Below are 14,222 nucleotides of genomic sequence, written 5' to 3'. Positions count from 1 at the left end.
CTGACTAACTATGTAAGCCCTATTTTATACTGTACATTGTCATACAATGGTATCTTGCCAACTTAGCAAAAGTAGGCCTACAGAAAATAGCAGATCTACAAGTTCACAATTTCGGTATCTAACTTTCTACCAATATTGATTATTACACATATATATATATATATATATATATATATATATATATATATATATATATATATATATATATATATATATACATATATATAAATAAACTGTTGCAGCCCATGTCTTGGGACCCACCGGAGGTGAGTCTGCCCCCCCCCCCCTCCCGTCTTGCAAAGATAAGAAGCCAGGATCAGAGACAGCTGGATAAATCCCCATCAGAGACTGTCTGCAACAACTCTATGGATATTATGTACTGTCAGCAAACATAGAAAGATTCTAATATACAGTACTGTATATTTGAATATTAGTATATTAGTACTATACACAGTACATAGTACTGTGTATAGTACTAGTATGCATGCAGCACATTTGGGGGGAAAAGTGATCATCTCTCAGAAACATAAATGCTTACAGGCACATATAAAGTTCAGCATCCAGACACACACACACACACACACACACACACACACACACACAAGTGCCCATTAATAAACTCAGATATGATTTTTTTCCTGTTCCACAGACACCCTGGGCCTGAGCCAGGGTCTAAATATGACAGCTACTCAATACTGTCATCCCTGCAATGCAAAGTAATGTACAGCCCACTTTCTGACAGCCCTGTGTATAGGCCCTGTGTGAATGTGTGTTTGTCTGAGCATGTGTGTTTAAATATGAGAGGTTGGGTGTATGCGTTTGCCTGTGAGTATGTGCAGTGCAGTGTGTGTGCATGTGCTTGCCTGTCAGTGTGTGTGTGTGTGTGTGTGTGTGAGAGAGAGAGAGAGTGGGAGAAAATGTTAGATGGATCTGTGTCTACAGTATTTATATGGCGTGCAGAAACCTTGTATGTCAATATTTCAACTTTTTTGGTGTTTTTCGTAAATGTATTAATGCCCTACTTCAAACTGCAGTATCATACAAGAGTAACAAAAATATCTAAATGCTCACATCATGTTGCATCGAGAAGATGCATTGTGAGTTTGTAGATCATCTATTTTGGCCATTCTTTTTTGTGTGGTGTGTGTGCGCGCGAGCGTGCGTTGTTTTTAATAAATATTGAGCCAATGAAAAGTATCAACAAGAGTAATAACTAGGTTGGATCCATTGAAAAAGAAATCCCATTTCTTGAAAAGTAACGTTTTTGGACATACAAGGTTTCCGCACCGGAAGCAATATGTAGAAGTGATGCAGAGTCTCCTGACAGTGTGTGTGTGTGTGTGTGTGTGTGTGTGTGTGTGTGTGTGTGTCAGAGCAGAGGCCTGCTAAAAGGCTCAGTCTGTCTGAGTGTTTTACAGCCTGAGGCTCTGCGATCAGGATGAGATTATGACAAGCACAGCAACCCACTGACAAGACAGAGAAAAAAGGGCTGTCGGTTCACACCGGCTAAAAGGAAATTCACACAATAATGGAATACAGGTGACCAAAGCAGCCCAGTGGTGGCCGTTATGTACTGCAGATAATCAGCCTCTAATGATCTAATGAGTTTGTACCGCTTTACCATATTGCCAGACAATTTCCTTTACTCACATTTAATTCACCACATACAGTACAACCACAGGAAGCAGAATCACAATGCGTCGTCACAATACTGCGGCTTGACGCCTACAAATGCTGAGCAATAATTTGAAGCAATAATATATTATGTGCTGCAAATATTGTGCTTTTTATATATCAGTAATACACGTTTTTTATTTTTTGTTGGATTAAGCAGAACACATCACTGTACTACTATTGTATTACTGTAGGCTACAAAGTCAATGAAAACAAACAAAGTATAACTAAATATCAGCACTAATGCGAATGCGAGAGGAGCGAATGTTTCTTTTGTCAGCAATGACTTTGGTACTGAGGGTCAAAGGTTATCAATTTAGATTTAGACTTAAAAATCATGACAGTGATATATATTATGACATACATTCCTTTATTTGTAATTGAAGTTGTCCGACCCCATCGGTAATGAAGCAGGAACAGTCAAAATCAAAGATAAACAATCCAAAACAATCTGCTTACACAAAGCTTTATAATATCCATCTAAAAAGAAAAATAATCAACAGAAATCTCTCAATCATTGCACATCATTGCCTAGCAAAAAGAAAATAAAACATGGCAAAAAAGATTAAAAAATGCTAATCGAGATGAATGACGGAATAATGTTGATGAGGACTGGGTACCGAAGATCATTGTGGTTTCAGTATCACTAGAATTTCAAACTGGCAAAAGAAGCTTCTGAATATCTGATTCTACTGTATATGGTGTTCTATTGATTTTGGTGTATTCGCAAAAATTCATGGAATACGATCAGAAATCTCTAGAATCTGCATGTACAAAGGACAAAAATATTTGGTGAACTTTCACCAAATATTAAAAACGTATGACAATATTATAAAGATGAACAAATTATAATTTCATATCCATTTTCAAAGTGGAAATATTGGAAACACTTTGGTACTGAAACTATTCTGGCGACACCCAATCCTAGTGTTAAAACAAAAAGGTTTGAGAACTATAAACATATTCGGTAGAACCATGGACGGACGGACAAATTGATGGACGGACGGAGAAACAGATGGACGGACGATCTGTCACCATGACAACAACTCACTTTTACATTTAAGCCATTTACCCGTTACTCGTATTTGGAGCAACTTTCAGACAGTGATTGGGGAGAGAGGGTGTTTCGTGTCTTACTCAAGGACACTTAAAACGGACAAGCTGCCCTTTGAACCGACAAGTCATTTCCAGTTACAGGACTCTCTCTTAATGCTACAAGTCTCCTACACGCAATAACTACTATTAATAATACTATTAATGGGATACTTTGTCTTCTTGAATTTCAGTCCGTTATTCCTCCTAAAATACATTTCAGTGTTTACACTTCATTTATCTTCAAAACAGCCTGATAGAATTTGTCAGCATTAGATTTATTTTAAGAGCAGGAAGCGAGCAAGGAATGTGCTGTATCATTGCTAACAAACTGATGTCTCATTCTAGCGGTCACTACCTCCGGCTGTATATTTAGACAGAGCATCAAATTCAAAATGTCAAGATATCCCTTGAAGTAATGTTTTAAAATAAGTACAAAAAACGTTTGTGTTCAATAAATTCAATGATTTGGATCTGCAAAAAACATAAAACAAAAACATACATTTGGTCATTTTATAAAATACACACCAATCGTATCACCTGGGAGGGGTAATCCAGAGTAATCCACTGAACAAAGATGTGAAATGTCTTTGTCCCCTCTCTCTTGTCCCCAACATGTTGCCTTCCCTAATGATCATACAGCAACACATCAGTTCACCATTTTCAGGTGCCTGGAGCGCAAGAGATTAACCAGGTGACAAAATGTACAGCAGGAATCAAAAGGTGTACCACCCATCTACAGGTGGTCTTTTTCACTGCCAGGCAACCGTTACGTAATGGGGGGGGGGACGGGGGGGGACTACATTTCCTCTACATTTATTACTGATAAACATATTAGTAGTGTTTACAATAGCCAGATGTCCATGTTTTATGCCCATTATGATTTATCACATTAGAAAACCTGAATGAAAAAGGGCCAATGTCAATAAAATGTGGAATAACTGAACCAAAGATGCTATAGTTCCGACTTTTTGAGGTTATACTCTTCTCACGTAGCCCTTTTTTGTTTTGACAGAACAAATGGAAAAAACAATTGCCATTGTATATTTCAAACGTTTGCTTAAATTTATTTGACAGTTGGATGGAAACAACTATTGAAGCCAATGGTGACTGAGGAATGTCAATAATGCTAACAGGGTATTAGTTAGCTAAGTGCCAAGACCATAGCTTTTCTCCCACCATGCAATAAGTGCTGTACCTGGTGGAGAAAAAAAATAACACACCCTGAAATTCACCCTGAAAGTCAAAATATCAAAGTATTGTTACAATCACTAGTTGGTGGAAAACAAGACACCAGATCAGGGGCTGTATACAAGAGATAAACGCTGTCATCTTTTGATGACATCACACTGATCAAAAGGTAGATATAGTAGCTCAGCGGGGGGGGGGGGGGGGGGGGGGGGGGTATACAAGACGTGTGTGAGCTATTGAGTGAAATTAACGTAAAATTAAAACAGTGGTATTTAATAACGGCAGCCATGAAAAGGTAATAGATGATTCACTTCCTCGCTGCTTCTTTCCTCTGAGTGTAAACAGAAGAAAGGGAGATATGGGAAAGAGAGGTGCCTTCTGGGTAGTGTAATTTGACTTGAGCTCGTCATCAGTCTATGAGATAGCCTTTGCTTCAGGTAAGAAGGCCTCCCAGTACTTTATCAGCTGTGGAAAAGTAGAGAAAGAAACATAATAAAGACAGTGAAGGGAACAGCGTAAGATTTGGATAGGAAGGGTAATACTGTGTTTTTAGTTTTTGATTTGTTTCTCTGAGTCTACACTGTAGCCTACCTGTTGTTGTGTCTGAACCAGTGACTCCAGGTATTTAATGATAACCGATTTGAAGTCCCTCACTCTTTCTTTCTGCAGAAGAAATTAAGACACATGAATAAAGTAAAACTGTTTTTTTTTCTATTGCTGTTCAACAACTTTCTTAGCAGTCAACTAACCTCAAACCTGCTGACTTCCTTGCGGATGGTTTTGGAAATTAAATCAAAATCTCTCTCCCCCTGTTGGACCTTCCCCTCCAACTGGAACATGAATATAGACACAGAGGAGGAGACAGAAAGACAGACAGATAGATGCTTTCAATACCATAAAGTTCAAAAGTACCACAGCAACAATTCAAATGTTGCTTTTAGTTGCACCATTCTGCATCCCCAACAGAAGCATTTTTGCTTGTTTGTTTTAATCTAATTTTTAGATTATTGTCAAAACAAAGCAGACCTATATGATTATTCAAGTGAAGGATTGTCAAATTAAACCGACTTCTATAGATGAGGGATACAGAATAGCTGCAGACTTCCATTTAAAAGGCAATGGTTAACAAGGCAATGGTTAAAGAAGTTTTTTTTCTCAGCACCACAATCAGAGTTTCTTCACTTTCAGTACAGCCAATACAGATTTGCTCTCTGAAAATAAACATAATGGTATATTCTACAAACCAGAATACTAGTAGTATACGTAAATAGTACATAAATTAACTTAATTATGAAGTTATTATGAAAAATAAAACCTCCTTGGAGATGAATTGAAATAGTTCTACAACTCACACAACTCTTTGTGTGTTTCTATTTGAGTGTTATTTTAGCTCAGTTTCTCCAGACCCAACTTCTGATTTCCATTTTATTCTGGATTTGTTTTTTATGTCCCCGTCCACGACAGGCTTCAGATGTGCCTCCTCAGGAGACTTGGCTCAGATCTGAACCCATTTGATTTGGCGTATTGGCTTGAAAGTGAATTGACCCCAAGCATACATACAGACTGTTCTTACAAGTGAATTGACCCCAAGTATACATACAGACTGTTCTTACGAGTTTCTCAGCTGAATACCGGTGATTAGGGATGGGAAATTAAATTATACCAACTTCACTGACAAGTGACAACTAAATGTATTGATGTTTTCTTAAAGATGGAGTGCCGTGATTTTTTACACCCTATAACATGATCATCAGGTATTGTTATTATATAAGGAGTATTTGATAAAATGTCGTTTTTATGTGGACACGCCCACCAGTTAATTAAGTATGCCTGGTTTGCCTGGTGGAACTGAAGCCACACCCACAGCTGTTGTTGTAGTACTAGAATTTCGCGATAAGGGGGGAGGGGTTAAGGGAGTGGATGATATCGTGATGTCACTATATCTGTTGGCATGTTTGACTGTCAATGTTTCAGCCTCCAGGAAGAAACCCTAAATACAAAGGGAAGACATCAATGCACATAACAACTACACCAAGGGGTCTAATGAAGTACTGTCACCTAGTAAACACATGCAAAACTGGAAAATATACAAAAATTACGGCACTCCATTTTTTACTTTTCTCCACAATGTTCATTTAGAAACCAGATGAATTCTGAATTTGTATTCAAACTGGAAAAGCCTGGAAAAGCAGTACACTGTATTTATATAAGATTTAGTCATTCCCATCCGTACCGGTAGTTGGTTGTACACACTGAGACACATTATTTGTAGTTTAGAAGATTATGTGTATTAAAATTATTAATACTAACTGAATGGTGCTGGCTACCACAATCTAGCTACATGGGTTTTAAAAGGCTCATAAAATGAACACCTTTTTAGTCTAGTTATGTGGGTGATGTTATGCAGAAAGACAATGATGAACAAATTAGAGTGAAATTATCCTATAACAAATCCATTATTTAAGTGACAAATGTGTCACATGAAGGTGTTTGAATGAATAATATATATTTTTTAAAGTACTGGATACTTAAAGTAGTCCAACAAGTGAAATTTGAAACAGTTCATTTTGACAAACACATTCATGTGACTTTGGACAACAGTGAGAATGCAAAACAACAAATTAAAGTAACAGATGGTTGCGTGATAGTGGCAGGAAATTACAAAACAAGTTCTAAACGGGTAAATGCCAGCCAACAAAGGTGTAGATGGACAGACAGACAGACAAACAAACAGGGGCAGGTCCTACCTCCTCAATCTCCTGGTTGAAGGCATGGCAGGGAAAATGCAACAAATGTTTAAAGGCAGGGAGAAAAAAACGCTCTGAGCTTCAAAATCATAAAGAGAGGAACCTCCAGGTGCTACTACTAAGGCTAGTTAGGAGCGGTTAGAAAGAAAAGGTTCATTGTGTGTGTGGAGGCACTGCATCCACAGACTCAGCCAAGCAGTGATAGATAGATAGATAGATAGATAGATAGATAGATAGATAGATAGATAGATAGATAGATAGATAGATAGATAGATAGATAGATAGATAGATAGATAGATAGAAAGAGAGAGAGAGATATATGCTGGCAGCAACCTAGGTAGGTATGTGATGTTTAGCCAGCAAAAAAGAGGTACAGGCCAAAATTAATTTAGGAAAAAAGTGAAAGTGATTGAAACAACAGTTTTGAAATGTCAATTATGACAGACGGTTGTACTTTGATGGATGACAAAAATATATTGATAGGTTGAACATTTTAATTGGGGAAACGCTCAGAGTACATCAGGAATCTGAATCTACACAAAAGTAGGTGAAAGTAACCCTGAGTGCAGTTACTTTCACTGCCTACAGGGGGCAGTGTGGGTTAATAATCTGACAGGAGATATATAAATAAAGAAATCCATGCAACCACCACACACACAAACACACACACACACACACACACCTAGAAGTTATCGTTTAAAATTAGTTATTAGGAGTAGGACCAGTACACATTTGTGTTTGTGATGCCTCTTGTTAAATTATTGTATGGTTTTTTTTCTCATCTTTAGTATAAAACACTTTGCCTTTGACCCATAGTAATACAGAGTTCATGGGAACTATTGTTTCATCCTAGTCCTGAGCTTGTTGACGGCAGCCAGCAACACCAAAAACACCACAACTGACATGGTTGTGTTTCTATTTCAGGCCAAACACAGATTGCACTTTAGGAATTCCACCAGGTATCTGGTCTGTAGCAGCACCAGAGAGAAGGGAGGGGGGGGGGGGTTGTTTTCTCTTTGGCTGTTGTTGTCAAGGCACCAAACCAAAACACTGTCTTCCTGACAACCTCTCAAAACTCTCATTTTCTCAAAAATAAATGTTGGTTGTAACTCTACTGGCCTGTCCTCTAAAGACACTATCTGACAGGCTCTCTCTCCCTGCACAATGCCTCTGACAGTTTTTCTCTTTTAATACCAGACCCCCTGCCAAGGTAGTTCCCCTTCTCCTTCGCCGTTTACTGTGTGTGTGAGTGTGTGTGTGTGTGTGTGTGTGTGTGTGTGTGTGTGTGTGTGTGTGTGTGTTAAATCCTGACAAAGCACGATAGAGGATGAATTTGTATAGTGACAGCTACAGCTGTCTAATAAATTATACTCTCCTCGCCTCTGCTCTACCTCGTTTGACTGGATATGAAAATTGTACTATACATTTTATTATGAATTATAATCTTAACCACATGAACCCTAGTAGTAGTGTCCCTATTCTGGGGGCATACTGTATATATCTAGTTTAGAGGTACTAGATATGTACGCATACCGTACATACGTCCAGCCGAAGCGAGGGGGCCTAGTATGGAACTCTGGGGGCCTCCGGTCAACAAATTGTGCACGTCATTCATTTTACTAACAAAGTGTACATGTGTTTCTATGCCTTTTATCTCTATTGCTATCACTCCACTTTCTTTTCCATTTTTTCCTTTTCCTACATTCGGTCTGCTTGTGCCATCTCTGGGTGTCTCTCCTACCTCTTTGATCTCATCCTTGGCTTGCTGCAGTTTGTCGGGCTTGTTGGTGTACTGCAGTTTGGCCTCGGCCTCCCGTTTCTTCTGCAGGAGCAGCTGGGTGTCTTGCCACTTCTGCCACGTCTTCATGCGGTGGTCAAACACTCCCTGGAAATGAGCCAAAACACATCACAGCATAAAGAGATGCACACTAACACTATTATTAATCAAATCATCGAGAAGCTATATATATTTTTTCTTAATTTCTTCTTAATAAAATGCATACATTAACTAAATTATTAGTCAATAATTATTTTCCTATAGGCAACCACACTAATAAGAAACATAATTTCATACAGTATTTTAATGTATTGAAATGCTTAAATATTTGTAGAAATTAATTATGCATTTCCCTAGATAAGGCTGACTATATATTAGGCCTGGTGCAAGGATGTAAGTTTGCGCAAGGTATATAGTGTGCAAATATAGTTAGGATATATTATCATTGTTAGTTACGCTCTACTCTGGTCCATTTGCTCAGCCTCGTCTACATCCAGCAGCTTAAACAAGAGGGTGGTAGATGAGCAGTATTCTACTCTATACTCACATAATGCAACTAACCTAGCTCTAAAAAGCCAAATGCAACAACAGAGCCAATAGAATAGAGACTACTAGACAATGGCGCTATGGTGTACTGAGATGTGTTATAATGTGGCATGAATGGGACCAGGCATGACTCTATGGCAGCCGTCAATGGTGAGTGTATCCAGAGCTAATCACTGGACAGATCGGCCCTCATATACTGTATGTTTTATACTTTTAGAAATACAAAATTCTCAGGATGTAAAGCAGCCTGAAAATCAATTTCAAGCGGTGCCATATGGGCATGTTACGTTTGTGATATAACATGACAAACAACATAATGTATATACTATACACATACTGTATATGTCATCTACTGTAATAGATGTTCAGGCCCTTCACATCTAGATTTAGTAGCGCCGAACAGAGAATTACATCACCATTTGTGGTGACTAACAACATGCCAATCAATTATTAATACTTGCGCACCATTGACAGCCAGTTATAACCCGACATTGAAACATATCCTAATTACGTCAACATCAACATCAACATCCGGTATATATACCTACCACGCATACATACGTCCAGCCGACCACAGTAAAGTACTTTCAACTTAAATACATACGTTACCCATTACCTAGCCTCGGAAACCCAGACATTTTTATGTCCAAGGAGAAAAAAAAAAGTCTGGGACCGATTCCACTTCAATTCGGCATAGAGTAGCGCAAATGTTGATCACTCTCTGCTGATTTCTGATCGTCAGCGCCTTTGTTAAATTGACGCACACATGCGTACCCGTACACAGTACACACACACACACACACACACACTCTCTGTCGCTCTAATTAATTAGTCTCATGTCGCGCAGCTGCGTCTAGATTCTCCCGGCGCCATAGAAAGCATAGGTGGACCCCAGGCTACCAGTTACCCAACCAATATTGAAACATATCGTAATTACGTCACCATCGACCATATTGTATTTTCATTTTGGACATAATTTTCCTAGAGAACGTTAAATGGTTTGGGTGAGTATGTATGTTTCATCTGAAACTAGCAACTTGCGAGATACACACAACTAGGTCATACATAGCCTACTTGTGTACTACTACCCTCCCAACTTGAAAGTTATCTTAATTACGTCAACAACAACGATGATGGGGAAGAGATAGATTGGTTACGTTACCATCAACAGCCAATTCAGTTTCAGAATCATTTATAAAGAATTACAAACGTTTATAAGGGCGTACTATTTAATTATTTCGTATCGTTCAGGAGGTTTTCAGAAGTTACAAATAAGTAAAAGATACTTTAAATATTGATATCTTTACTGTTTCTTTAATGATTTTGAAGAGGAGAGATTATATCATTTTAAAAAGATTTTTTTATCTCTAAAGTTTTAAACAAAACAATTGTATTTTATATTAATGTCGGATTTCTTTAAAGATTTCGTTGTTCTTTAGTATTTAATTAATTATTAATATTGCCACTCGACAGAGTGCAGTTCTAGTTCTGGGTGCCTGCCATGCCATTATTTATTATTGCGTATAAACGTTTTAGGGATGTCATTGCAACTACATTTGCAATTTCCCAGAATTGCATCTTTCTGTGGTTGTCAAAGGCTTTATACTGTATAAACCGTTAATTCCGTATAACCGTTGTAGGCCCCTGTGATGTCATGTGGGTCAATACATCATCATTCATACTGTACTTATGCTAGACTCAAAGCTTGAAATTGTCGGTGCAACCACACTTCCAATTTCCCAGAATTGTGCCTTTCTAGTTTTATGTTGTTATTCAAACTGTCAGGCAAACTGAGCTACTTGCTATATTTCGCAGGGTAGGGATAAGGTACCAAAAAGTACTCATGGGGTACACTCAACCAGTGGATGCTGCCGTAAAGAACTCTGGTATCACCTGCAGGACAGGGTCGTCAAGGCTAGAGCAAGTGCTAGTGCTACAGCAAGTGCTATGAGCTAATGTAGAGTCTGATGAGGGGAGTCTGAAGATTACGGTGGAAGATTGGGAGTGGGTCTGCTCTGCAGTTCTAACTGCAATGGGGAGTTTGTTCCACAGTCTGGGAGGCAGAAGGGAGAAGAGTCTGAGGGCGTGTGGAGGGTTGTCCTGGACGTTTTAGGGAGAGCTTCCCTATAACTATTTAGCAGTCTAATTTACAAATTCTACTCTGCTCTGTTTTTGAGCACAATGAACTGGCGGTCATTTTACCTTGACAGCAGTGATAAGGCGTACGTAGTCCCCCAAAAGTTCAGAGAAGAGGTGGAAGTCTGCATTGGCCTGTTCCTGATGGAGCTGGTCTATCTTCTCCTCTACCTCCGCCAGCTGGGATAGAGCCCGCGACAGAGCTGTGTGGTCCTCACTATTACCTAACATTGCCGCCGACTTGGCAAACAGTGCCGTGTTCACCGACAACTCTGGAGAGGAGAGGAAAATATTGTTAGATTGAAAACATGCATGAATGTGTGCTGGATTATCAGTTGACAGCTGCTTGCTACCATACTGGTGATAGGACATCCACAGATGAACATACTGGTGATAGGACATCCACAGATGAACATCCGGGGAGTCCCGGTGGTGGGTATAAAACAGCCACACACACACACACACACACACACATTATCTACCTTTACGGTGACAGACCAGTGACTCCACACTGGCATGAAGCTTCCTCAGTTGAATGTCCAAATTCTCAAACTGCTGCTGCTTCTCTTCAAACCACTGACACACACAGACACACAGACACACACAGATTTGATGAACTCCTCACACCCGTTATCATTCTCTCTTGCCTCTCTCTCCTCCCTCTATCCTTCTCTCCTTCTCGTCTGGAATCTCCATCAATCCCTTCCTCCACCCCTCTATCCATCTCTCCTTCTACCAGGTTTCTTCACCCCTCTATCCATCTCTCCTTCTACCAGGTTTCTCCTTCATCCACCCCTCTATCCATCTCTCCTTCTACCAGGTTTCTCCTAGCCTCGCGATACGAATATCACTGCATGGATTAGTGGATATTAGCCTCGTCCCTCTCAGTATTAGATTTTATTTTGCAATGTCCCGCCCCATATTTGAATACTGGGCCCTGGTTGGTTATAGCTTGGTTCCAGACGAATCTGGTTGGCTTGTCACCACTTTGGCCGTGAAGCCCTCCCACAATTGAGAGGGGCCAGATTAATCTGCCTTGGGTAATATGCATTGCAATGGCAGATGAAGGCTGGCTATGCGAGGCTAGGTTTCTCCACCTTCTCCTTTCCTCATATCTCATCTGCGCCAAACCTCACACACCTCCTCCATATACACCCCATCTCTCCCTCCCGCAAATCATTCATTCACTCATTCTTCGCTCCCCATATCTTTCTTAGGGCATGTTAATCTTAATGCCATTTTGTCAATCATTTCATTCATTCGTTCGTTCCTCTCCAACAGCATCTTATTCATTCATCTTTAGTGATCATGTTGTTCTTAATTAATTTATTCATTTCTCTTACAGCGTCTGATTCGTTCATCTTGATGGTCATCTTGTTGACAGCATCCGCAGCTTTGTTGACCATACGAAGGAGTCCCGCTCCACTCAGTGCCTGGGTGCTAACGGCCCGCGGCAGCTTGGAAACCAAGACAAATGGGGGCCAACAAACGGTTTAGCAGATACAAACAAACTGGTTAGTAGGCAAAAAAGAGAGGAAAAAAACATGGCGTGTATCCTACGATACAACACACCCCACATTTCTCTTTTCACTTCTCATTTTGTTTTTCTCCATTTCTCTTTTGTTCTAGTTTCTCTCGCATAGTTTTCTCAATTCTCTGTCTGGTTCTCTCCGTCTCTGTCCTTTTTTCCACATTTGTCTTTGTCTTTAAGCTTTTGTTAGTTTTTCTCTGTCTTGCAATCTTTAACTCGGTTTCTCACCAATTATGTGTCTGTCTTGCTCTAACTCTGTTATACTCTCTGATTGTCTCTGTTCACATCATCCAGGTCTTAGTGTTTCTTTAATCCAGCTCCTGTTAACAGTTTATCATTTCTATCTTTCCGTTGTGTCTTTGTAGCTGCTACTAGCACCAATTGTTGGGTTTTCTCACCCATCAATTTTCATGAATGCTTTAATTTATTTAAAAAAAACGTGTAACTCTATAACTCACAATCACCCACTTCCCACAAAAGACAACCTTCAGCCCCAAAACAGGATGCCAATCTAAAAACAAGTTTGCCTTTCCTCCATTCTAGCCAAGTTTACTTAGAGTGGAGATACTAGGTTTTTCCTCTGAGCTGACAGTACTAGTAAATTCCCTCCAAAGACCAGTACAATCTCATTTAATAGAGCAGGCCGCAGCCTGGGGAAAACCACAGCGCTGGGACCCTCAGGAGAGGTGACAGAGGAGGGAGAGGGCAAAAATAGCTTTCAATTGAGAGTGGTCCCATTTGTCCCCTCCTTGGTTCTCTAGTTGCATTTCATTAAGAGGGGATAGACAGACGGACAGATGGATGAAAGGACACGCTCGGTCAGGCGGCCAACCGATACATCTGTTTAAAGCTGTGACACCGGGCCATTTATTCTGGGACCCAAATGACACTGGGCTGGCTTTAAACCTAATCCCCCCTACATGGTCTAAATGGAGAACGGAGGCCTGATAACAAAGAATTAGAGAGTTTGTTGAAACGATGGCCGGCAATAAAATGAGGCAGAAAATAGCTGGGAAGCCAACAAAACCAGTTAGTTTTTAGCCATTAACAGAGGCCCTTGTTTGTTTGTTTGTTTGTTTGCCCCTGTTGGAAAGTTTGCAGCTCCCAGTTACGGGTAAATTAAGTGAGGGTTCAAGCCCACTGAAAAACTGAAACGGATTCTTCTCCTAGTGTTTTCTCAAACAAAGACTATTCTGTGAATCTTTCCGTATGTTTGAGACGGAGTGTTTTTACCTTTACAGTTCAAACGGACAGTAGAATCAAGAATAATGAGCGGTTTATTAGTCACACACTAACAGGTACGAGCAGCAAAATGTTGGTGGGACATGTTCCATAAAGACTGCACTAATACAACAATACAAAATAGCAAGAAGATAATGATATAATATTTAGCATAGTATAAAATGTGTTCTAATTAGTAAGGCCAGACGGGGCCTCGGGCCAGCCCAGTTAGGGCGCAGGTAGGGCCGGGCCTTCATTTTCGGGCCTGGTGAGAATTCTAGCTTTCACCGGCTGCCGGGCGCAGCTG

At 39.8% G+C, this 14,222-nt stretch overlaps 1 protein-coding gene across 1 annotated transcript in view; it reads right to left on the bottom strand.

Moving 5' to 3' along the window:
* Nucleotides 1–1,625: 1,625 nt before the first annotated feature.
* snx2 (sorting nexin 2) overlaps nt 1,626–14,222 on the bottom strand; it is a 30,877-nt gene continuing 18,280 nt past the window's right edge. The window contains exons 9-15 of the mRNA XM_080766446.1: nt 12,507–12,620; nt 11,646–11,739; nt 11,230–11,435; nt 8,446–8,589; nt 4,707–4,787; nt 4,549–4,620; nt 1,626–4,422 (exon numbers count right to left, since the gene is read on the bottom strand). Of these exons, the coding sequence (XP_080622572.1) occupies nt 4,372–4,422; nt 4,549–4,620; nt 4,707–4,787; nt 8,446–8,589; nt 11,230–11,435; nt 11,646–11,739; nt 12,507–12,620 (762 nt within the window). The 3' untranslated portion in view covers nt 1,626–4,371. The remainder of the gene's footprint in view (nt 4,423–4,548; nt 4,621–4,706; nt 4,788–8,445; nt 8,590–11,229; nt 11,436–11,645; nt 11,740–12,506; nt 12,621–14,222) is intronic.

This window comes from Protomyctophum bolini (genome assembly GCF_963924005.1).
Source record: "Protomyctophum bolini genome assembly, chromosome: 6".
Lineage (NCBI taxonomy): Eukaryota > Metazoa > Chordata > Actinopteri > Myctophiformes > Myctophidae > Protomyctophum > Protomyctophum bolini.
The sequence above is the reverse complement of the archived record's forward strand: the minus strand, read 5'-3'. Positions and strand labels throughout refer to the sequence as shown.